General features: G+C 36.4%; 1 protein-coding gene and 1 long non-coding RNA gene across 9 annotated transcripts in view; both read left to right on the top strand.

The window, feature by feature from the left end:
- ARHGAP24 (Rho GTPase activating protein 24) overlaps positions 1-26128 on the top strand; it is a 487442-nt gene that overhangs the window by 431697 nt on the left and 29617 nt on the right. For all 8 annotated transcript variants that reach the window (XM_032239864.1, XM_032239858.1, XM_032239862.1 and 5 more), the window contains one exon: positions 25289-25421. In XM_032239864.1, the coding sequence (XP_032095755.1) occupies positions 25289-25421 (133 nt within the window). The remainder of the gene's footprint in view (positions 1-25288; positions 25422-26128) is intronic.
- On the top strand, positions 7-19120 carry LOC116524538. Its single transcript, XR_004257379.1, has 2 exons — positions 7-165; positions 18610-19120. It is a non-coding gene; the product is annotated as an uncharacterized LOC116524538 (long non-coding RNA).

Below are 26128 nucleotides of genomic sequence, written 5' to 3'. Positions count from 1 at the left end.
TGTATTAGTCTGATTTCATGCCACTGATAAAGACATACCTGAGACTGGGTAGTTTACACAGAAAAAAGGTTTAATTAATAACACAATTCCACATGGCCGGGTAGGCCTCACAATCATGGCAGAAGTCAAGGAGGACCATGTCACATCTTATGTGGTTGGCGGCAGGTAAAAAGAGAGAGCTTACGCAGGGAAAACTCTTGTTTTTAAAACCATCAGCTCTTGTGAGGCTCATTCACTGTCATGAGAACAGCATGAGAAAGACCTGCCCCATGATTCAGTCACCTCCCACTAGGTTCTTCCCACAACATGTTGGAATTGTGGGAATTACAATTCAAGATGAGATTGGTTTTATTTTTATTTAAAATGTATATTTTTTCTTATTGTAAATATATTTCTTCATTTTTACTTTTTTCAACTTTTATTTTAGAATTGTGTGCAGTTTTGTTACAAAGGTATATTGTATGATGCTGAGGTTTGGAGCATGAATGAATCCGTAACCCAAGTAGTGAGCATAGTACACAACAGGTAGTTTATTTCAACCCTTAGCTCCCTCTTTCCCCCTCCCCTCCTGTATTCCCCAGTGTCTGTTGTTCCCATTTTTATGTCCATGTTTACCCAATGTTTAGCTCCCACTTAAAAGTGAGAACATGAAATATTTGGTTTTCCATTTCTTCATTAGTTCACTTAGGATAATGGTTTCCAGCTGCATATATGTTGCAGCAGAAGACATTTCATTCTTTTTGATGGTTGCATAATATTCCATGGTATATATGTACCACTTTTGTTTTATCCAGTGACCATTGTTGGGCACTTAGGTTTATTTCATGTCTTTACTATTGTGAATAGCACTGGAATGAACACATAGGTGTATGTGTCTTTTTCATAGGATAATTTCTTTTCCTTTGGGTATATACCCACTAGTGGGACTATTGGGTCAAATGGTAGCTCAATTCTCACTTCCTTGAGAAATCTCCAAATTGCTCTCCACAGTGGCTGAACTAATTTACATTTCCACTAAGTGATTAAATGTTCCCTTTTCTCCTTGGCCTCACCAATATCTGTTATTTTTTGACAAAAGCAATTGCTTTTTAACAAAAGCAATTCTGACTAGTGTGAGATGATATTTCATTGTGGTTTTTATTTGCATTTCTTTGATGATTAGTGATGATGAGCATTTTTTCATATGTTTGTTGGCATCTTGTATGTCTTCTTTTGAGACGTATCATGTCCTTTGCCCTTGTTTTAATGGGTTATTTCATTTTTTTCTTGTTGATTTGTTTAAGTTCCTTATAGATTCTGCATATTAGACCTTTGTCAGATGCACAGTTTGTGAGTATTTTTCCCCATTCTGTAGGTTGTCTGTTCACTCCCTTAGTTTCTTTTGCTATGCACAAGTTCTTGAGCTTAATTAGGTTTCATTTGTCAATGTTTGTTTTTGTTGAAGTTGCTTTTGAGGATGTGGCATAAATTATTTGCTAAGGTCTGGGACCTCTTTTATAAGGGCATTAATGAAGGCATTAATGAAGGCAGAGCCTTGATCACTTCACAAAGGCCCCACCTCCTAATACAATCACACTGGTGATCAAGTGGCAACCAGACCATAGTACATACTAAGTGTTACTTCTCTGCGAAAGTGTAGAATTAGTATCTGGATGGACACATGGTGAGTATGCAAACTGTTGTAGTCTTTCTAAAGCAATTTGATAATATATTTCAGGAGCATTCATGCAGGCAACTCCAATCCAGAAAAAAAAACACTTTTTTTTTTACTGTTATACAATTTGTAATAACATTTTTACTGTTATACAATTTGTAATAAACAACTTTGCACTTAAGTTTGCTCAGATATGTAGAGCAAACTTAAGTGCAAAGTTGTTTATTACAAATTGTATAACAGTAAAAAATGAACACAGATTTATTATCTCCCTGTAAGTATGGTTAATTAAATAATGGTACATTCATATCAGAAAATATTACACAGTTTTAACATGTTAGGACAATTTTAATTACATAATGATAAATGGAAAAAGCAAATAGGATCAATTAATTGATTAAAGCCCTACCTTTTACAAAAAAAAAAATTACAAATAGTTTGTAAAGATTATAAATTTACTCTGAGGAAAAAAAAGTAAATGTGGAGATACAGAAATGAATTCAGAACAAGGATCAGAGAACAGATTTCAAGACTGCAAATATACTTTTTTCTGACGAGCCACATCTCTTATTCTTTACTTCAAAAAGAGAGTCAGATCTGTAGTTATATAGATCAGCCCTGTCCACAACATATAATCAATGAGTTATGGAGGAGAAATGTTCATTTTTAGTACCAAAATTAGAAAGAAATATGTCAATAGGATCCTCAATAGGATCCTCAAAATAGAATATTGTGTAATGGGATAAGCAATATGCCCTACAATGAACTTCAAGAGACAATGATGAGTTTCAATGCCCTATTTTCATATTTACATATGGCCTAATTATATGACATTGACATTATTGCAAAACATAGTTATTAAAATTATTTTTTCATGGGCATGTATGATTTGGTTCTTCTTATAAGATTTTTCTAATGTGGGGGAATGGAGTAATGTTTGTATTTTAGGATTCCTGTAAGAACAGATGTGCCCTGTAAGCAGTTATCTCCAAATCAAGCTCTTGATAACTATTGACTGACAATGAAATATTGTCCAAAGTTTATAAAAATGTGACCCTAATTATCTCCTTTATAAAATATATTCTTGCATAAACTACGCCATTGCATAAACAGACTGAAGAAAACATAATAAAAGATTTGTGTTGCCAAAAGACTCTATGAGGTGCTGTGTCTTTCAGAAATCTTGACAGGAGTCTTATACTCACACTCATCATTACACTTTTTCCTTTAAGCCATGTTTTCCTGTCAGCACCCTGGATTTTATCTTTTTTTTTTTTCTATGGCCATTTCCTACCTTGAGACTCTGACCAGCTAGAGATAGTGCCTTAGGGCTGTTGGAATTTCTCAAAATTCTTCAAAATGGAGCAGTTTCTCTTTTAGGTCCCATTGCTCCTGTGCTAATAACATATGCACTAATAACATAATAACAAATAAAAGAAGCCAATTAGGACCTTCATCATTTGGCCTGAAAACCTCCTTAGCCAGGGCTGCAAGTTCACCAAGAATGTTCTCTATGTTCCAAGTTACTGCAGTCAATAGTCTTGTTAATTTTTCCAGCACTGTTTAAATAAGCATTTGCCTTTCTCTAGCCTCTAATAGAATTTTTTTCACTGTTCGCCACGCTCTTACTAATAGCTTCCTCACTGGCTGTGCAGACTCTACCTGGCTCCAGCACCAATACCCACAACATATTTTAGGTTTTTGTTGCAGCAGCACCCAATTTCTGGTACCAGTGACTGTCTGAGATATCTGTTGCTGTATAGCAAACCAATCCAAATGTTTTTACTTTAAAAGAACAGCTTTTTCAGATTCTGCATATGGGCAATGCTCAGCAGAAAGGCCCTGTCTCTGTTCCACTTGGTAATGGGTGCTGCAATTTGGTGCAGCTGCAGTATCCTAGAGAGCTTTACTGACAAGATAGGTGCCTGAGTTGGGCTGGCTAGAATTGTCGATGGTTGATTGAGCCTCCTGCTCTTTCTTCTTAGTCTTGTATCCTTCAGGGTTCCTTCCTATAGCTGATTGTTGAAACTCCTTACACCGTGGCTCAGGACTCAAAGACAGTAAGGGTGGAAGCTACAGGACCTTTAAGGCGTAAGCCCAGGACTGGTACGATGTCACATCCACTGCACACTCTTGGTCCAAGGCAAATCACAAGACCAATTCAGCTTAAAAATGAGAGAAAACTGTCTCTACTTCTTCATAGAAGTAATGTTATGGTTATATAAGGATGAGAGAAATTATCAACAGTCACCTTGGAAAACAACCCACTTTATTCATTCTTTCAACAAATACTTTTGAATGTTAACCATGTCTTAGACACTGTTCTAGATGACAGAGACAAAGTGCATTCTCTTCTTGGGTTTGCCTTATGAGTCATGGGCAGATAAACAATAAACAGTAAATATATAAATAATTTTGAAAAGTAATGAGGGTGACATGCTAATATACTGTGAGTAAAATGGTGGAGATACCCATCTCCTTCCTTAGGACGTAACATTTGAGTTGAGACTCGAATGACAAGAGGCCTGTTACACCTATGACATGGTCGAGGTATAACAGGTACGTTACAGGTGGAAGAATAGCAAGTGCAAAGTCCTAGATACAAGCACAGCTTAGCTTGCTTGAAGAACGTAAAGAAGGCCATTGGTGGGCCAGGAGCAGTGGGTTACATCTGTAATCCCAGGACTTTGGGAGGCCAAAGTGGGAGGATCACTTAAGGCTAGGAGTTCTAGACCTGACTAGACAACAAAGCAAGACTATCTCTACAAACAAAAGCAAATTTTAAAAACTAGCTGCCTGTGGTGGTGTATACCAGTAATCCTAGCTACCCAGGAGGCTGAAGCAGGAGAATCACTTGAGCCCAAGAGTTTGAGGCTGCAGTGAGCCATAATCATACTGCTGGCACTTCAGCCTGGGTGGCCGGGCAAGATCCTGTCTCTAAAATATAACAAAAAATAATAATAATAATAATTAAATAAATATAAAAGAAAGGAAGCCACTGTGACAAGAATGCAGTGAGTAATGATGAATAGTGTCCATGGAGGTTAAGTCTGTATGGCCTGGCAGATTAAAATAATTTTTTTTTTTTTTTGAGGCAGAAAAAAAAAAAGCCTGTTGCCCAGGTTGGAGTGCAGTGGAACCCCCACCTCCAAGATTCAAGCAATTCTCCTGCCTCAGTCTCCCAAGTAGCTGGGATTACAGATGCACACCACCACCCCTGGCTAATTTTCGTATATTTTTTAGTAGAGACAGGATTTTACCATGTTGGCCAGTCTGCTCTCGAACTCTTGATCTCAGGTGATCCACCTGCCTCGGCCGCCCAAAATGCTGGAATTACAAGGCATGAGCCACCATGCCTGGCCTATAATTAGAAATTTAGTTCTCATTCTAAGTGAAATGGAAAACTGTTAAAATATTTTTAGCAGGTAAATAAAATGATTTTATTTACATATTACAAAGGTCACTCTGGCAACCGAAATATTCTTTTGATAAATTATCAAGCTTGAATCCCTTCGTCTCTGGTGGCAGATATGCAAATTCCTGGATTCTGCTGATTAAAAGAAGGGGTTCCCAGATCCATGAATGGTGAGGTAGTAAGAAAGGGGTAACATATTTGCAGCAAAATGTAATTGGAGCTACATGTGGAGGGGAAAGAAAATCCATAATTTCCCAAAAGATGGTGAGTTTATTTTCAGAAACTTGTCCAAGCAGAGTGTTCTGCCCCTATGTAGTTTTTTGGTTAATTGAGTTTGATATTTCACATAGTCAAGTCCTAGCTCAGGCTTTAGTCATTGGGATATGGAGAGAAACTACCGGAGAACATTCATTAGTTCAAGTTTATCTCACCCAGGTTCTTTAATCCTTCCCCTGTTGTTTTCAATGTTTTGTACATATCTGCCCTCTTCTGAAGAGCATCTGTGTTCTTAAATATGCCTGTATTTTTGAAGCTATGGATCCATTTGGGGTCCATAGCTTCAAGATGATAAAAATACAGACTGTGCATAATGCTTTGAATAGATACTGTTTTATTTTTTTCATTTTATCTCTGTGGACCTGCAGTTTGTTTAGTCACCCAAAAAAATTTGAAGAATAGATGAAAGGGGAGAATAAGAGAAAGAGGAACAAGGGAAGTGTTAACTGAGAAATTTTTTCTTGTGAAACATTTTAAAGAGTAAGAATGAATGAATATTTTCCCTGTTTATTCTAATAATGCTTATTTCTCACCAAAGAGTCAATAGGATTCAGCTTTTGTCTTTATTTGTTAAAACATATTTATTAAAACATAAAAAGAAATTCCCACAGGTATTCTGCAAAGATAATCTCTAGTCACTGACACTGCACCTCTAATGTTAAGCCCTGAAATTTAATTTTTAAACTTTTAAAATTATATTTAAAATGTTAAAAAAAAATTAATACCATAAAGTTATCAAGTTTAATTTGAATATTATTAAAGTTACATTTTGATTATAATGTTTTATGTACAATGTAGAATATGGAAGAATACAAGAAGGAAATGTGAACATTTTAAAATTCAACACTCCAGAGAGCTCTTGCTACACATAGCAGATAAATAAGTAGATAAGCGGAGATTTAGGTATATCAAAATACAACTATGTATAAAAGATATTGGAATCATACAGTTTTACATCTTAGCTTTTCTCCTTCACATTATATCACGGACATTTTCCCATGTCATTAAGTAGTTTTCACATGTGTGATCTTAAGGACTATGTAATAATTCATTATATCAGTACATTGGTTTCTTTAATTCTGCCTCTTTTGTTTTCAGTGTTTTGCACATATCTGTCCTCCACAGAAGAGCATGTATTCATATATCTGCCTGTGCTTTTGAAGCTGCTGATCTGTTTGGGATTTGAAAGATAATATTTCATATATGAATGAGAAGAAACACTTTGTCCTGTGTAAGGGAAAAAAAGGAAAGATGGTGTGAGAAAAAGACATTTGAAATTCATAGGCTGTTTGAATTTAGAGTGGTTGTGAGTACATGGATGAGCCTTTATTAAACCATGTACTTTCTGCTCTTCTTTAATTATATTGTATGCTCTTTTTCCAGTTCTGAAGTTCAAATCTGAGACTTTCATATGGGCATGACTCATTGTTGCTACAGTTATGACATATTCCCACGTACTCCTCAGCCAGTGAATTTTGTGAGAAAGGGCACTCTCATTGACCTGAAATAATTTGTATTCTTTCAGTTCCTGTCAACTATAAAAACAAACAAACAAAAAAGAACAGATATCATAGTTTCTAACCATTCTTGTCTTTATTCTTTCTATTTAGTAATTAAAACGTAACTTTTTATATTAAACCTCCAAGTTTTGAGGAGACAGAAATGAAATCTAGAATGTGTAAAATCCAATTAGAAACTGAGTGTTATTTTGTTACCAAAGCCCTCCAGATGGTATCAGCTGTTCAGCAAGATACATTTTGAAAGGGCTGGGAAGATAGGGCCGGGCAAGAATGGCAGTGTGGTCACCATCCTAGCATTAACTGCTGGGCAACAGAATAACTATGCTCTTACAACACAGTGTTTGGGAGCAAGGACAGAGGCTTCATGAAGCCAGGAATTTTACACATTCTGTCCAAGAATCCTGTAGAACAACTGCTGTCCGAGGTACCCCAGCTGCCCACCCACGTACTCAGTTCACACTTCCCTTATTCCTCCTTCTCCTATTCTCCCCTTTCATTTATTTTTCAAATTTGTTTGGGTGACTAAACAAACTGGAAGTCCACAGAGATAAAATGAAAAATAAAAGCCTAAAATTTAGGAGACAGAAAAGTGGGACATCTTTTAATTTAATCCTCTGGGAAGAAATTTAGTTCTGGGAATTACTGATCTGAAATATGAAAAAGTGAACTCCAAAGTGGGGCATACTACAGACATAGTAGAGATTCTCCAGTATTAGTATGTCTAAGAATGACTTAGAGAAATATCTTAAGATTCAGATGCCCAGACCCCACTTGCTCTCATTCTGATTTAAATGGTTGGAGAATGCCTAGGAATCTGCATTGTAAACAAATCCACAGGTGATTTTTTTTTTTTTTTTTTTTTTAATCTGCTTGTGCTATCCAGGGGCAGGAACCATGTCCTCTAGTCATGGACTTATCCTCTGCACCCAGCATGGAGCCTGGCAGAGAGCCGGCATGAGGTCAGGGCAGAGGGAGACTCATGAGCACCAGTGTGATTATTACAAGCATAAAGATGTTGAAATGAGGAGAGTGTTCAATGTGGAGGGAAGAATGAGAGCTGGTTTCCAAGGGAAGACAGGAGAAGGTGCTGTAAGGAGAAGGAAATAAGCCCGTCCTCCAAGGCATAAAGCTGGGGCCAGTGAGGCAACAGAGATCACTCTGACTGAGTTGGTTACTGGGATCAGAGATGGAAGGAAGAGGAGATAGCGGAGGACTCTGAAATATGGTCTGTCCAGCTTAGGCTCTTGTTTTTGACAGAGCATGGGTGCACTTTGTGATCAGAGATTGGGAAACCCATTTGACCGCCACTGTATTAAAACAAATGAGCTGCCCCAAACATATCAAGAAAAAAAAATGTTTTGTTTAGGGCAGAAAAAATCCATCACCTGCTACTGCAAATTAAAAACCAGGATGTAGATAGTAGATAAAATATTCATCCTTTAAGGAAGAATAATAACTTTGTCAATAATAACCTACCTTGTGCTGGATACTCTCCTGATTATTTCATTTAATCCTCAATTCCCTGAAGCTTCTATGTTTATTCCCTTCAAAGTTTTGATCGCCCTTGGTAGTTATCTAGTTTGTTTGATTTTTTTACTGCTTATCATCTGTCTTCGCTGTGGTAAGTTAAGCTCCTTGTGGGCAAGATCATTCTCTGTCCTGATGCTATAGCCTCTCTGAGCACAACACCAGGCCTGTAGTGCACCGAATAGTTATCAAGAGAATATCCTAATACCTATTTGTTTTACAAATGAAGATCCTTGTTTGTGCTTGCTTCAGCAGCACATGTACCAAAATTGGAAGATCCTTGCTCATTTTAATGTGTTCTAGCTTAGCGTTTAAAACGTTTGAGTGTACTGAGGCAGTGCTACACATTCTCATGACTTTGCTGCTGTTGTTCCAGTAGTAGAAGGGCTGCCTTCAGCCCAGAGCCCAGATCTCTTTCTAAACAGCAAAACCTGTCTCTTTTCTGTTTTAAAATTCAAGTCCCTATACTTGATTATTTGAATAAGCCCTTGTCCACCCCCCAACCCGAGACCCTCCGCCCACCCCACCCACCCTGCCACCCTCTGCTTGTGCTCCTTTCCCCTTGGGAGAGCCTAACAAATTTACCCAACTCCCCTTCCTTGTGGAGTCTTCTGTGACCTATGTATTATTTTCCTAGGGTTGCTGTATAAAAGCATTGCAAACTGAGTAGAAAAAAAAAAAGAAAAAACAGTAACTTATTAGCTCATATTTCTGCAAGCTGAAAATCAAAATCAAGATGTCAGTAGAGCCCTGCTATCTCTGAAGGATTTAGGGAAGTATCTTTTCCATGCCTTGCTCTTAACTTTTGATATTTGCCAACAACCCTTGTCATTCCTTGGTTTAAAGCTACGTAACTCCAACCACTGCCTTGGTCTCCACGTGGCTTTGTCTCCCCACATCATTCTTATATGCATGGTCCTAAAACTATAACTTGGGAAATCCTAGCTGGACTATCTGTGCAGGAGTGTATGGTAAAGGATATTGTTCATTAGAATCGATGTAACTTTGTTTCTTATCTATGAAATGGGGAAAGGGTGGCAGCAGAATCAACATCACAATATTCCTGGGAGCAACGTATCAGTTCTGACTGGGCTGGGCAAGCCAGATGCCATTGTGAGACAAACTATTTTCTAGGGTGTAGAGTTGATGTTTAAAATCATGATTTCCTATCTGCTGAATAGGGCCTGAAGTTTTAAGACAGCCTCAAATGTACATCTCAGCCCCTTTACACTTCAATCCATGCAAAAACTCAAACTCTGAAGATTTCAAACTGTACAGTTATAGAGCCTCAGTATCATAGCGTGAATAAAAGATCTAAGGGCAGGGCTTCTTGGAAGAAAGTGGAGAAAGCAAGTGGTAGCTTGAGGGCAAGTGGACCAGTAAAAGGGAGGAATTTGCATTCCTAAAGAGTTGGAAAAGGGAATAACTCACTCCCAGGAATTTGCCTAAGGCAAGCTCTGTGTGTGTAGACGGTGAACTGGCTACCTATTTTCAGCTCTCTAAAGGATTCTCTGAAGTCAAGGAGAGGCCAGCCCCTAAAGTCTCGAATAGCTCTTTACTTATAGTAACTCTTAGCGTTCCTATTTTCTGATGCACTTCTTAGAGGTATGATGGTGTGACAAAATTTGATAACCATTGTCTTTGAGTATTTCTCAAACTTCTCTCATTCACATTCTACCATCACTATTTTAGCCATTTCCATATAAAGCCTGCACTAGGTTTATTGATATTTTTCTTTAAACATAGTTACAATTTTCTGATCAATTTTGTGGTAAAAGGAAATTTATATATTATTGTTCTTTGAAAACCATCACTATTTGCATAAATACTAGGTCAATGTAACATAAGTGTTGTATTTGACCGGAGCGTAGAAAGTTACCACAAGACAAAAGTATGCCAGATTGCAGGGTCATTTATTATGCCGGCGACCACAGAGGACTCACGTCTCTCCAACCTGTGGCGCCAAAAGGAGGGTGCCATGATTTTTTATACCCGAAAAACCACCTTGGGAGTGGGGGTGAGGGGCGGGGATGGGGATGATAAGGTTTCGGACATTTCAAGGGCTAGGGGATTCTGTGATTCACCTCCTGGGTGGAGACAAGGGCGGGGGTCTCCGGACATTCCAAGGGCTAGGGGATTCTGTGATTCACCTCAGTGGTTTACAGAAGTCAAGATATACATTTGTTTACGCATCACAGATTTTAGCAGTTACTGATAAGAAAAGGTAAGCAGCTTTACATAGTTTTGAAGAACAAACTAGCAGTTCTATTTACAGAGGCCAAGGACAGTAGTTATTGTAAGGAGAATGGGGCAGCCATTTCAACTTATCTAAAAACAGTTTTGCATTTTATAAAATAGTTTTGCTCCGGTTCTGGCTCTAGGCCAGCACAATATCACATAAGCATAGTGACAAGATCATGTTATGAAATGTCCCTGGACACAGCTGCTTTCTGAAGGCTCTGACCCTAAGGCCCTCTGTCGATTTGATGAAAATGGAGATTGGCATGTGCTACCACCACTTTAACTTGACTCTTTTTCCTAAGTGATGCTTCCTCTTTGATGTCGTCAGGAGAATTGAAAGAGAACCAAGAAAAAAACTGGTGTTTCTACTAAGTTATTTGATGTCAATATCCTATTTTTGTGGCATCTTAAATTACTTGGATAACCCACGCTTTGGGAAATACAGTCAGGTCACTCTTTGCCAACACTGGGAAGCCTCTTTCCTTTAAATGCTTGGCTTCTCTAATTTGAATAAAGAGTAACTCACAAGAGTTCCATGAAACCGCTTTATAAACGCACCAAGGTCTGAAAAATTAACAGGCTATGAGAAAAAATATCTCATATGTGAAAAATACCTCCACGAATGGGTATTAACTAAATATTTTATGTGGGACAGGATGTATACTAGAAATCTGTAATGTTGCATCGTGTTTTATTCTGTGATATATCAAAAAAGCCCATGCATCTAGAATTGGGAATATGAACTTTGCTTTCCTTCCAATTTATCTTTCCAGAATTTCGGCTTACTTCCACTGAAACCCAATAGGGTTATCAATACAAGTGCCCAATTAACCAAGAAGTGTTTCAGTATTTGGCATATCTGTCAGCTGGTGTTTGTCTACTTATTTGCAGGAATGCAGTATAGATGTTAAAGGTTCAGGCTTCCATGACAGAAAGAACGGGACTAAATCTGCCACTTACTACCCGTGTTAATGAAATGGAACTGGGTACCGAACTTCTCAAAGCTAATTTCCTCATACAAAATAGAAATTATCATGTCTAATCTCACAGAGTGGTTGTAGTCATTCACTTAAAAATAAAACAAAATGGAACGAAAATACTTGGAATATGTAAGTGAAATAGCACAGGCCCTGGCATGCTGTAGGCACTTTTTATTGTCATTGTAAGTATGGTGATGGGGATAATGATGGTAATGATGACTCTAACATTTTATGTTATAAGGAAAAGTAATATTATCTAATCTATGTGATACAGAGACTAATATTTCACCAGAAACTCTTCAGCATGTTTAATCCAGGAAGTCTTCATTTATGGCTTGAAACCTCTAAGATAATTCCTACTGAAAATAAGTAAGATACCTATAAGATTGTATGTTATGAAGGGTGTGTTTTTCTGTGTTTTATGACTCAGATTGTAAATTTTATTTCATGAAAGCATATCCCTTAAAGTCATGTTTTTGAAATAAAGGGAATTATGTTTTACATATTGTAATTCACCCATTTCAAGAGTACAATCCAATGATCATTAACAAATTTACCAAGTCATGAAACTATTATGATAAATCAGTTTGAGAATATTTTTATCACCCCAGTGTATTTCTTATGCCCATTTACTGTTATTCCCAGCTCTTCTTCCTTCTCAGGCAACCACTAATCTGGTTTCTGTCTCTATAGACTCTTCCTTTTCTCGAAATTATAAGTTGAATCATTCACTATTCTTTTGCATCTAGCTTTCACTTAGCATAATGCTTTTGAGGTTCATCTGTTACAGGAAAGGGGCCCAGATCCAGACCCCAAGAGAGGGTTCTTGGATCTCCCACAAGAAAGAATTCAGAGCAAGTCCACAGAGTAAAGTGAAAGCAAGTTTATTAGGAAAGTAATGGAACAAAATAACGGCTACTCCGTAGACAGAGCAACCCCAAGGGCTTCTGGTTGCTGATCTTTATGATTATTTCTCAATGATATGCTAAACGAGGGGTGAATTATTCATGCTTCCCCTTTTTAGACCATATAGGATAACTTCTTGACATTGCCATGGCATCTGTAAACTGTCATGGCACTGGTGGGAATGTAGCAGTGAGGATGACCAGAGGTCAGTTTGGCCAGCCTCTTTACGGCAATCTGTTTTATCAGCACGGTCATTATGACCCGTATCTTGTGCTGACCTCATATCTTATCCTATGACTTAGAACACCTTAAGCATCTGGGAATGCAGTCCAGTAAGTTTCAGCATCATTGTTCCCAGCCTCTATTCTAGATGGAGTTGCTCTGGTTCACACACCTGACATATCAATGTCATAACATATATCAGTAGTTGCTTCCTTTTTATTGAAGAGTAGAATTTTATTTTGTGAGTATACCACATTTTATTTATTCATCTATCAGTTGGAGACATTTATGCTGTTTCTACTTCTTGGCTCTTATTAATAAGATTTCTGTGTTCATGTACAAGTTTTTGTGTAAAGATATGTTTAATATTTTGGTGGACTATTCCTAGAAGCAGAATTGCTGGATCATATCTATGTTTAATATTTGAGGAACTGTTAAACTGTTTTCCAAAAAGGCTGAACTATCTGATATTTCCACCAGCAATGTATGACTGTTATGATTTTTTAAATTCTAGCCATTCTAGTGAGTATGAAATGGTTTTTTATTTTAGTTTTTGATATGCAATTTCCAAATGACTAGTGATGTTGAACCTTTTTTCATGTATTTATGAGCCATTCTTTACTTTTTATGAGCCATTCTAAAAAGTAACTCAAGGATTAGTTACTAAATCTCTAACTCCTGGTGTAAGACACAAATTAAAAGGGTTTTCTGGCGTATCCATTTGAGTCAGCAAGTTATCGCCAAAATCAGTCAAGTCCACACAAAACTTGTACATTCTCTGAATACTTCAACAATCTTATATTCTAACATCAAAGTCTTCTTAACATATTAAACCCGATGATACTATCCTTATTATTAATATGTATATATAAATTGAGGGGAACAGTTAAAAAGTTGCAAAAAAATCCAAGTTACTCTTTAGAAGATATTTGGTTTTAGAATATTTTATTTTTCCGATTCTTTTGATAATCCATGGTAAGGAAATGGTTACAAAGTCTCTAGGGAATTAATAGTGATGTTCTGTGAATATCAGTTTAGGGTCGATATAAATGTCTACAATATCATGGGAACACACACTTATATACCCAAGAGGACATCACTGTAGATATTCATTGAAAACTCTGTATTCGTAAAGTCAAACTTACACATAGAACTAGGATATGAACTCAAAGAAGGTAGAGAATTTTATGAATCTTAATCATCTTTTTTCTCTCTAATGCCTAGAACAATGTCTAATATAATGTAGGCATTCAATAAATCTTTGTTAAATAAGTCAATACTATGAGTATATTTTGAATGCAGCTGTTGAATGAAAAAAAAAAAAAAAAAAAATGCCCAGATTTGTGATACCTCAGGAAGCAGAAAACTCAAGTGCTTGCTTTCATAGATTAGAATTTAGGAAACTTGAAAATTACCATGTTGCAAAATAATTTCTAAAACTCTGTTAGAAAATAATTTTTGTCAACTAAGGCAAAATGCCTGCCTGGGTCAGTATGCAAGGTCATAATCCTATGAATGGGTTCAAAATTTCGTAAAACCCGCAGTTCTAAGTCAGGACCAGTACGTTTATTTGTTTTCTACGCCTGAAATGCTGTCATGATTATCGATGCACTGTACTCACAAAGCAAACTAGATTTTGATTTATAACAAAACAATAACAAAAACCAAACCAGAATAAAACAAAAAACTTGCCTCTTCTCAATGAAATTTGTTTTAACACTCTTTCTTTCCTCACTCGGACCCCTCTTTCAAAGTAGTCCAAATAGAAAACACTAATATAAAAATCATCTGAAATGTAGTGACAAAGGATCCCTTCTAGCAAAGGGCATGAACTGCATTTTTAATCTGAGAGCTACAATAAAGACATAACTGGGCTCTTTTAAACCTTTTTATGTGTTCCCCTTGATTTATACATACATATTAATAAACTAGGATGGTATCATCCAGTCCAATACACTAAGAATACTTCCATGTTGGGATAAAAGATTGTTGAAGTGTTCAGAGAAGGGACAGGCTTTTTGTGGACTTGAATGATTTTGGCAATAACTTGTTGACTCAACTGAATACGCCAGAAAATCTTTTTAATTTTCCTCTTACACTGTGAGTTAGAGATTCAGCTGCGCAAAACTAGGCCTCTAGTTACTCATCTCTTGCGTGGAGCACAAGAATTTGTTTTCTTACTTTATTTATTTTTACTAGAAGAAAATATATTTTCTAGGAAAGAATATATGTGATTTTCATTGGCCATCCCAGAATCAGATAATCATAGTTCTCCACAATTGTAGTGAATATGGCAGGAAATGAGTGACATGCAATAAGGTCATTTTTGGGAACATATGAATAAGTAATAAGTTACTATCTAGCCTCCATTAGCTAGAAAATTATTTGCAGTGTTTGGCTATATTTTATTTTTTATTTAAAAATGGAACTATTAAAGTATATATAATATGGCTTTTAAATGATGTTAGAGAATACACACACACATACATGTGCACACACACATACACACATGTATGTTTAAGTATAAATGTACCCCTCAGCATGAGAATACCAATAATGTTTCTCTTGGGAAGTCCTTGGTTACATAATCTAAAATCTCTCAGATTATGAGATAAACTGTTGAATGTATTATGAAGATTACATTTCCTTTGTTTCTTCTGAAACCCCATCTGCAGAGCTTAGTGAAGGCAAAAAGGTGTAGGCAGGCAAATACAATGGTAAAGTAACTAAATACAGCCAAAATTTCTCTATTTTTGCTATGCCAAGTTCACTAACAGTTTGCCAAAACTTTATGACCATATGATACTGAAATTACAACCCATTGCACTTCAAGTCCTAGCTCCAGTTGAAGCAAGAAAGGGCTATGTGATGAAGTCTCAGGCATATATTAATATATTTACTAATAATGTAAGACATGAAAACTAGAACAGCCATGTAAACTCTCAATGAAAAAATACCATCACGTGTTTGTATATCAGGAATCAAAGGTTAGGAAAGTAGAGTACCCCAGCTTAGCAAAAAATCAAAGTTCACTATTACAGTATCTAATTAGATAACTGCATCATTATAGTGTACCTAGAGATTGTGCATTATTTCATTCAGTTCTTTTTATTTCTGAGTAATTCCTGGGAGAAATGTGAGGTGAGCAAGAAGTTCACCTCTCTCAAACTAGTCGTGTAACCTATTGTATAGTAGATAGTAAAGTGTATAGTATAGGTGATGTTTGTTAAGTATAACAAATGTGTTTTCTTGTTGAATCTCTTATGGTGAATACTTTATATCCACCTGAAAATAGGTCATCTGAATTGGCAATAACCTACCAATCTTTTAAATCATTCTTGCATTCCTTAGTATGTACGTTATTCTTTGTGAATTTAGGAAGTGATGTTCCACAGAGCAGTCAGAGAAGGAGTTAATGTGCGGATATTACTTCATGATGACTCCCAACCTAGATATAGAATGTCTATGTTTATTAAAACTCTTAAGCAAACTTGTCCAGTGGTAACTACAGATACTCTGTGGGACCTCAAGGCTTTAGCTTTCTCCTGGGACAATTATAAATAAATGCAATGAGGAACTACAGACACTAAGGAGAGAATAACATCCCACAGGAGATTTGATTGATTTTCTTTCTACCATAAAACTGATTGGATATGTTTAAAATGATTTTACAAAGAACAAAATATATATGTATCTATATGTATGTACATTTGTGTGTGTGTAATACGTATCTGTACACATATTTACAATAGAACCTCTATAGTTTGCAAACAAGCTATCGTCTTTCTATCATTGCTTACTTTCAAATAGTTTCTTAATTCAATACTTGTTCTAAATAATTGTATAGATCATTGATATGACTAGGATCTTAGTTTAATAGAAAAGTCTTTGTGGGATCATTTATTTTAGATTTAATCTCTTTGGGGGAAAATTAATGTTTTTTTTTTGTTAAGTTTGGAAAATATTAGTATCATTTGCAGTATGAGATGCATCTTGTGTATTTGAATGTTACTTCTAAGCTAAATTTGGATATGAGATTGAATCTTGGGTATAAAATCAGTAAAACTGTAAGGACATATTGAGTCATTTAATAGCTGTGTTGATTTATTTTGTAACTGACAACACTTAAGATTTTAATTAGGTTTTGTTATTATTGGAACTGAATGCATATGTTGTACAAAGTAACCTGTTTAGAAGAGTTATATACGGATGTAATTATTGCTTTCAGGAAACTTTTCTGAATGTTCTACATCAAGCTTTATAAGTATCTTGATCCTGCTAACCTTTCTTTTTTTGTGAAAACACATTGGTACTATAACAGAAAAAATCAGAATTTATTTTTATTCTTTAGTCTAAGTTTTTAATTTAGAGAGGCACAGTAGAATATGTCTATTTCTAAAGTAAATTGATGCTCTCAAACATATTAATTCAAACTAGACAGCAACAACTCTAATGACTAATTTATAAAATAGGGGTGTCTGTTTTTGTGGGATACATATTCATTTATTTATGCTTAAACAATTGTCCTTTGCATTTAAATACGGTATTCAAAAGCTATACAACAATGCATTTTGTTTTTTATTTATATTTATTTGGGACTGATGATTACTACCCATATGTTTTTTAAGGGAGTTGGAGGTAGGAGGACAGGCTTGATATCAAGAAGACCAGTTAATATGGTATTGTGTTAGTGGAGATGAGTAATATAAACTTGAACTTAAGCAGTGTCAGTGAGATTTCCAAAGAAGGTATGGATTCATAAGCTATTATGTCGGAATATATATGAACCGGGCATTAGTATTTTTTTTTTAAAACTTCCCAGGTAATTCCATCATACTGCTCAGTCAGAGAATCACCAATTGCTGTTAGACGTAGAGTCCTGGGAAGAGTCAGATTTAGTTTAACTTCTAGGTTTCTTGCTTGTTTGCGTGAATGGTGATGCCATCCATTGTGAAAAAAAAAATGCTAAAGAGGAACAATTTTACTGGAGATTTTTTCTGTTGTTGCCAGTCAGTTTTGTTCATATGAAGTTCAAATACATATGAAACATATGAGAATTCAGTGGAAAGGTCTGATACAGAGATATGGATTTTGTAATCTTGTAGCAAAGTGACAGTGGAACTCATGGATTAATCCAAAGAGTGTGCAGGTTATCCAGGAAAACAACACCATGTAGAGTCCAGCAGAGGAAGAAGAGCTCAGGAGTTAACTAGTAAGGAATGGTGGTCAGAGAAGAGGCAAGGAGGTGGAAGGGAAAGGCGAGTAAGGTGTCAAAGAAACATTGAAATAGAGACTTACTCATGGGAAACATTAGAAAATGAATAAATATCCATAATTTTTTTCAGCTTAGGGAGTTAGCTACTTTCTTTTTGAGAATTCTGTGGTTTAGAAGCACCAAACTCAGATTGTTCAAAGTAATCTCTGTCTTACAGCTATACTGCAAGGTATTTTATTTGTTACATTTTGTATCTTTTATACATATAGAGGCTGATTTGTGTACGTGTGTGTGTGTACACTCACATGCATGTGCTTGCATGTATGGGATGTTGGAGTGATTGTATATTAAATTGTCAAAGATTCTTTTTATATGATTAGCTAGCATTGAAAGGGAGGAGTCTCTACATACATACCTCTATACACATAAGTAATTCTAGAGGGAGGAAAGAAAAGATCAATGTGACAATTTGGTAAAGGTTGGGCACTGTATTAGTCTGTTATCACGCTGCTGATAAAGACATACCTGAGACTGGGCAATTTACAAAAGAAAGAGATTTAATAGAGAACTCACAATTCCAAATGGCTAAGGAAGGCTTGCAATCATGGTACAAGGCAAGGACGAGCAAGTCACATCTTACGTGGATGGTGCAGGCAAAGAGAGAACTTGTGCAGGTAGACTCCCATTTTTAAAACCATCAGATATCATGAGACCCATTCACTATCATGAGAACAGCACAGGAAAGACCTACCCCCATGATTCGATAATCTCCTCTGGGTCCCTTCCACAACACATAGGAATTATGAGAGCTACAAGATGAGATTCGGGTGGGGACACAATCTCATCTCTTTCACTGGGGAATACCGGGAAGACAAATATGTAAGTAGTAGGCTCCCACGGATGCTAGAAGTGGCCACATTTAAACTTGTGACCATTATACATTGGAACTCCCTTCTTTCTTTGGAATTTTCCACTCCAAATACATGTTCTAGAGAATAAAATCTCAACACCCAAGATTTAACCCAGATCAATTACACCAGAATGTATAAAACCCGGTCAGCAATTATTAGAAAAAGTTTTCAGGTAATTCCAGTGTGCAGCCAAGGTTGTGAATCCTTGTTTTCTATATTACATTGGTTTATCTGACAGTGTTTCCATAAATTTACATCAAGTGAAAGCATGTTTCTGTTTTTGCAATAATGTTTCATTACTTAGTACTCTGATAGTACCGTCAACAGTTTTACAAAAAAGCTCACCAAAAGTAGTCTTGGAGGTTGTTTAGATAGTTCAAACTGTCATGATAAAATGCTATAGACTGGTAGCTGAAACAACAGAAACTTCTTATCTCACAGTTCTGGAAATTGGAAACCTAAGATCAGGGTGTTAGCATGGTTGTGCTCTGCTGAATGCTGCCTTCTTGGCTTGCAGATAACTGTCTTCTGGCTGGATTCCTGGACAAGCGGAGAGAGAAAGAGCAAGCTCTTTAGTGTCTCATTTTATAAAAGCCCTAATCCCATTAGGCCAGGCCCCACCCTCATGAACTTATCTAACCCTAATTACGTCCCAGAGCCCTATCTCCAAGTACCATTGGATTAGGAGTTAGGCTTTGATAGGAATAGGGTGGGGGGATATTCAAACCATAGCAGGTAAAATGCAGTTCTCTGCCATCAGCAGCTTTAAACCAGGAGAATCCTATTGGGACAAGCACTAGTTCACTGCAGTCCAGCACTTAGCCTGGAGCTGAAACAGTCTTTTGGTTTTGTATGTAATTCAGTGGTGACACTTATGTAACTGCAATAAGCCTTGACAGTTTAACCAGATTCTAGTTTTACTGCTGAAAAATGCATCCATTTTGACAGATACATAAAAAAATAAGTTTGAACAGAACCAGACTTTTTAAAGAAACGTTGAGTTTAGTCTGGAGCTGCTTAGTATGTTTGGAATTGCTTCTATGTCTTGGTGAACTCAGCAGGCAAAGCAGAGTATTGCTTAAGCAAGACCATTTGGTGGTAGCATTCGTGTTGGAAGTATTGCTGAATGTTTTCAGTCTCGTATATGTTCTCCCTGGAGGCTGATGGATATGACATTATTATTTTTTAATTCTAAGTGAATTTTAGGTTATCTCATTGTGCTCATTGCAGGTAAGTTCACAATATCTTTAATAACTTCCTATGTGGGTGCACTGAAAATTCATTCTATTCAGTTAAACCAAGGGATTATACTGCATAGTATTCAGAGTGAAAAATTCCCATTTCTAATTTTGAGACTTAAATATTACAAGGTTTTGTCTGTGAAGTATTATATTGTAATTATGGTGGCATTTGGATTTATCAGTGTGTGTAAATATGTTTATGAGGAAAGGAGGAATGAGGATAGAGGATGAGCAAAAAGGGATTCTTGTCAGACTTTTTTATCCTTGTTCAGATTAATAAGAGGCCTGTGTCGCACCTACATGATAAGTAGGACAGATAATTTCCAGGAAATATAAAGAACATTCTTCAGATCACACACCTGGCAGGAGTTCAGCAGTTAGAATACCCAGAAACTATTATGAAGTAGAAGAAAATGAGGGATGGTATGGAAAAGTATTGGTGATCAGTTAGAAATACAAACTCAAAGGAGGAAAAAACGGTCTATATTATTTATTTATTTTTCACCTAGCATGTGGCCTGAGGCTGTGCACATCATAGGTGCTCAGGAACTACTTGGTGAGTGAATGATTGATCCCAGAATGATCAAAGTAAACCTATGAGAATACAAAATTAGGTCAATCACAGGAAGCCTCATGGAATTCTCCATTTAAATTTGTAAAAAAGCAATAAACAGGAGGAAACAGGATTCAAACGTAAAGTCCAAGTATGATATAAGATGCAAACCAAATCTATATGTTGTTCAACTAAGGAACATATGCTACAAAGCTCCTCCTGGTCTGAGAGCTCTTTCACTCAGATCTCTGGGCCCATCTCGTGCTGCCTTTGTCTACCACTGGATATAATATACTTGATTATTTATCTTACCTTCTGAAAAGACTCTACTACCAGCAGAGTGAAAGCGTCTTGAGTCTGCATAATGACTTTACATTAGCAAATAGTCTTGAACTTCTACCTGTTAAAAGATAAAATTACAACAAATCTAGTTTTGTAGATCTTCATTGCCTTTTTTTGTGATTCTAGAATGTAGCAGCACTTTGGGCCAAAATGGTTCAGAATGTTCTGCTCTATCACATGTGCAGGTTATATTTTCAGGCAGAGAAAAGAAGCTACCTATGGAAAACAGAAGCGAGGTACAGAGAAAGCCCAGTTATATGGTTAACATCTCATACATGGTTTGCACAGCTTGCTGCCTGTGATTAGCTGAAACTCAGCTATTTGCTCCTAGTCAGGTTTTTACTTTGTTTCCGGTACTGAGTTAGGTCGCAGTTAGGAACTTGTAGGGAGGCATTCTTGGACCATTTTCAATTTTATTTAACATACCAGAGAGCATGACGCTAAAGGATCTCATATCTCAGTGTTAACCAAAAAGAATCTTTGTGCAGTTTCCTGTTAAAGTACTACTGGGGTTAACAGCAGAACCTACTCATTGGCCTTCAGTGAGGCCCTGATGTATGTAAATGTGTTGTTGTTCTTAGGGGAAGAATTTTTATTCTCCATTGTACATAGACTTTTGCCACAATGCAGTCACTTCACTTTACTTTGGGGAAGACTGAGATATATTTCTCTGAGACAAAGATGGTACTTTCTTTTAGGTACATTGGGCAATTACACATAATATTGTTAGCTAATTAATTAGTTGCACATACTGAGGTAAATATTAATTTGGCAAAGTAGTGGATTTTCAATAAGAGATAGAAGGCTAGAGAGGGAGATTCACAGGGTTTCTATTTTGTAGACTGAACATAGAAATATATTTTTCAGAGAAACACCAGACTTCCTCATTGCAATAGGTAGCCTACTAACAATTAGGGCATGTGACTGAGAACCTCTTGAGGTGAATCAGAACTGGAAAAAATATGTTAGATTCTGTCTAGAAATGATTGTTTTCTTTAGTGAGAAAGTTCAAAGCAAAAATGAAAACTCTAGAAAAATGCAAAAGTCTCTATTTCTACAGAGTAGCCTAAGTTTAATAAAGCCCAAAAAAGAATCATAAATTTTTAAATTTTAGCCTTAAAGCAAAAACTTAATAACCTTTGTTAATCAAACAAAATGTAATTGGACTTTTTTTCATCATTTACATAATTAGCTGTGTGCATATATGCTGTAATGCTAGAAAGCTCTTGTATCACTTCTGGGAAGGAATAAAATAATCATCCCACTCCACCTTTCTTACCTTGATTCATGGCTCAAATATTTCTATTCCTGGAACATTACTGCAGCTTTGGTGCTAAGAAAATTGCTGGTAGAGGAAGAATGATTCTGCAGCCCTTCATTCTTTACAATTTTTACACCATCTCATTGTCTGACTTTGCAATCTCGCCATCTAGTGTTCAAAGCTTCTCAATACCATAGTTTATAAAATGCTTCACTTCATTAAAAGCAAGACAGTAAAGTGCTAAGCAATTTACTTTAAAAACAGCGTGTTTGGGAACAGTCAATGTAATAAATAGATCGTCAATGAAACTTTAGAGCAAATTTTTTGTTAAATCTTTCTTGTTTATCATTATTGTCTCATTTATTTACTGTATTTATTCATAAATATTTGATATCTTGTTTCTGTAGACATGCAAATTATACATAACATACTCTACATATTGAAATATATACTTACTTATTTTATATTTTATTTTTACATTCTTCTCTCTCTGTACTACCTATACCTAACAAAATTATCATTAACTCTGAAGGCAAACAAATCTGAGTCATGATGGTAGATTGAATTAGAGTGGAATCAAAAAGAAATAGTTAATTGGAATATTTAACTGCTATGCATATCCTGCCCAGGCTGTGGTTTTTTTACTACTAGTGACTGTCCTTTCGAGGGGCAGATATAGCAAGAAAAACACAGAAGACTTTGACGCACATGAAATATGGTGGTTTTTCAGAAAACAAACAAAAATACTAGTGTATTGCTTGTCTTACCATTGAGACTATTTTAAATCTGTCTTTTAAAAGCAATTTTTTTGGAATTCAGTTTTAGGAATGAATGAGTTGATTGCAATTTTCAAGATGTCCTGGAAATATGTTCTTTACAAGGTTTTAAGATGATCTCTTCTATAATGTCTATCAGTTCAGAATTTTAGAAAGAAAAATGTGTATTTACTTAATTATCAAGAAGACAAAATTAGTTAGTTAAAACAAGCCCTTTCAGATAACCTCCATCGTTTTAACATCTATAAAACAGTTGACAATATGCCTGTTGCGAGAGACTCTAATGTCAAAATGGAAAACCTCAGCCCTTACCCTGAAGAAGGCAAAGTCCTATGGTCCATGAGGTTGCTGCCTACTGTTCAGACCTTAAGCATTTCCACTCTGGGCTCTGGGCTTCTTAGCCTTTGTTAATTCTGCAAAGACAGGTGACTCTCTCCCACTTTAGGCTGTTTTTCCCCCTTGCTTTGATCAGAAATGCCTTCTTCTGTCCTTACACACTCTTCAAATCTTTTCCCAAACATCATTTTCTCGGAGGAGACCTCCAAATCTTCTCTTGTTATTAGATGATATGCCATAATTTCTTTTATTTCCACTCATCTTATTTTGGAATCTCATACTTGTCTTATTAGCAGCTTAATATCTGCTGCCTCAACTAGATTACAAGTAGTGAGCAGGCTAGAATAATACCACTTATTAAAACCCCTGAGGTCCTAGCCACTGTGTTTTTCATAATACCCATTAGGAGTAGATGTGCAGTAAATAAATACCTGATGAAACCAGCCCATGAGCCCAAAATTGAGAACTGAGAAGCCCGTTGTCTCAGCTCATATAATTTCGTAAAGTCGGCTCTGCTTTCATGCCACAGCTAGGATAAGAGAATATTCACTGAGGCAGGAAACCCCAGTGCCTGCATCTCAGCTTCTCAAATCACACCTCTCTGGGGACATGTCACTTCCTGCAGCACAACTTGAGAGTGAGGTAAAGAATTCCCTGAGTTGTTCACTACCACTCTTCCCAGTTCACAGGAAGTCAACTCTCCTTTCACGTTTTTGCCTCTTCTCCCCTGAAATACAAAAACCAAACAACTTCCCTCCTCCCCCCACACAAAACTCTATTCTTCCTTTCTTTACTATGATCCATCTTCATGGATTAACAGGAATTATAAGATACAGAAGAGAAAATATAAATTAATATTTTAGTAAGTTATCTTGCCACTCACACTCAGCAGACGAAATAAATTATTCAAGTTATGTAAGGGGCTTTAGGTGTTCATTGTTTATTTTCATCACATTGCTCTTCTTTTCTAGAAGACTCTAAGGATTCTCAGCTATCTTAGAATATTAGACAAGCAATTATGCCGAGAATCAATCATTTTCAAAATTAGCTCTGTTAAAAATGTATAGCATATCACACTAAGCTTTGAGTATCTCTGGGCAAACACCAACATCTCAAAAATGAGTCCAACATTTTGAGAGATGAGTGAGGATTTAGTAATTCATTTTGACATTGAATGCACACATACACACATCTGTAGATTTGGTATTGTTTTTGCAAATTTTATTACAGTATATTTAAGATCTAATATATTTTCGTTGTTTTCTTAAGTTAACACCTTTGCTTACCATCAGATACACACACAAAAAAATGCTTGAATGTTCAAACCACACTGATGATTCTTTATTTATTTTTTTATTTTATGGGTACATAGTCGGTGTATGTATTTATGGGTTACATGAGATATTTTGATACATGCCTACACGTGTAATAATCACATCAGGGTAAATGGGGTATGCATCATCTCAAGCATTCATCATTTCTTTGTGTTATAAACATTCTAATTATACTCTTTTAGCTGTTTTTAAATGTATAATAGATTATTGTTGACTGTAGTCACCCTGTTGTGTTATCAAATACTAGATCTTATACATTCTACCTTACTATGTTTTGTACCCTTAACCATCCCCATTCCCACCCCTCCCCCTCACCTACGCACACATGCACTACCCTTCCCAGCCTCTGGTAGCCATCATTCCACTCTCACCCTGATGATTCTATAGATCCTTCTAGGCCTTCTTCTCCCCACCTGTGGTGGCATCTAGTAGGCATCACATAAATGCTCTCGGAAAACTGGAACAATTCATTCCGTTGCCAGCTTAGATAGAATTCTGACTCTTGGGCTCTTGAAAAAAATAAATAGAATGGTATGAAGTTTATTCCAGAGAACATCTTCACACTTCTGTCTCCACAGCAACACAGATGTACACACGGTGGCATCACTTCTTAAGCTGTATCTCCGAGAACTTCCAGAACCAGTTATTCCTTATGCGAAGTATGAAGATTTTTTGTCATGTGCCAAACTGCTCAACAAGGAAGAGGAAGCAGTAAGTTGATGCATTTATTTCCAAATAAGCTTTTGTTTGGAATTTTTGTCTTTGTTCTTAGTCTTAAGTCTGTAAATTTCCATTGCCCTATCCCAGTGTTATTCTCCACTATCCTATGTATTGACCTCACACACACTGAAACTTTCCATATACAGCTCAAGTACCATTTCTGATCCCCTCTCTGCTTAAAAAAAAAAGAAGAAAAGAAAAAAGAATATGGCTGAATAAATTAAATCAGCACGACTTGCCACTTTACTTCCCTAAATGGTAAACGCAGTGCTATGTCAGGTCACATATCACACAAAAAGGTGACTGCTGGCCAGACAAGGTGGCTCATGCCTATAATCCCAGTACTTTGAGAGGCCAGGGTGAGTGGATTGCCTGAGGTCAGGAGTTCAAGACCAGACTGACCAATATGGTGAAACCCCGTCTCTACTAAAAATATAAAAATTAGCCAGGCATGGTGGTGCATACTCATAATCCCAGCCACTTGGGAGGCTGAAGCAGGAGAATTGCTTGAATCTGGGAGACAGGTTGCAGTGAGCCAAGATTTAGTCACTATATCCTGGGCTACAGACTGAGACTCTGTCTCAAAATAAAGTGACTGCAGTGTCTCATAATCTTTTAATTGTGTTGACCAAAACCACTTCAAACAGTGGCTTCTATAGAAAATCCTACCTACTGCTGTTTCTTTAAACAGTTTTGTT

The sequence above is a fragment of the Sapajus apella genome, unplaced genomic scaffold (assembly GCF_009761245.1).
Source record: "Sapajus apella isolate SASKATOON/1434 unplaced genomic scaffold, GSC_monkey_1.0 scaffold45, whole genome shotgun sequence".
In the NCBI taxonomy this organism is placed as follows: Eukaryota; Metazoa; Chordata; class Mammalia; order Primates; family Cebidae; genus Sapajus; species Sapajus apella.
The sequence above is the reverse complement of the archived record's forward strand: the minus strand, read 5'-3'. Positions and strand labels throughout refer to the sequence as shown.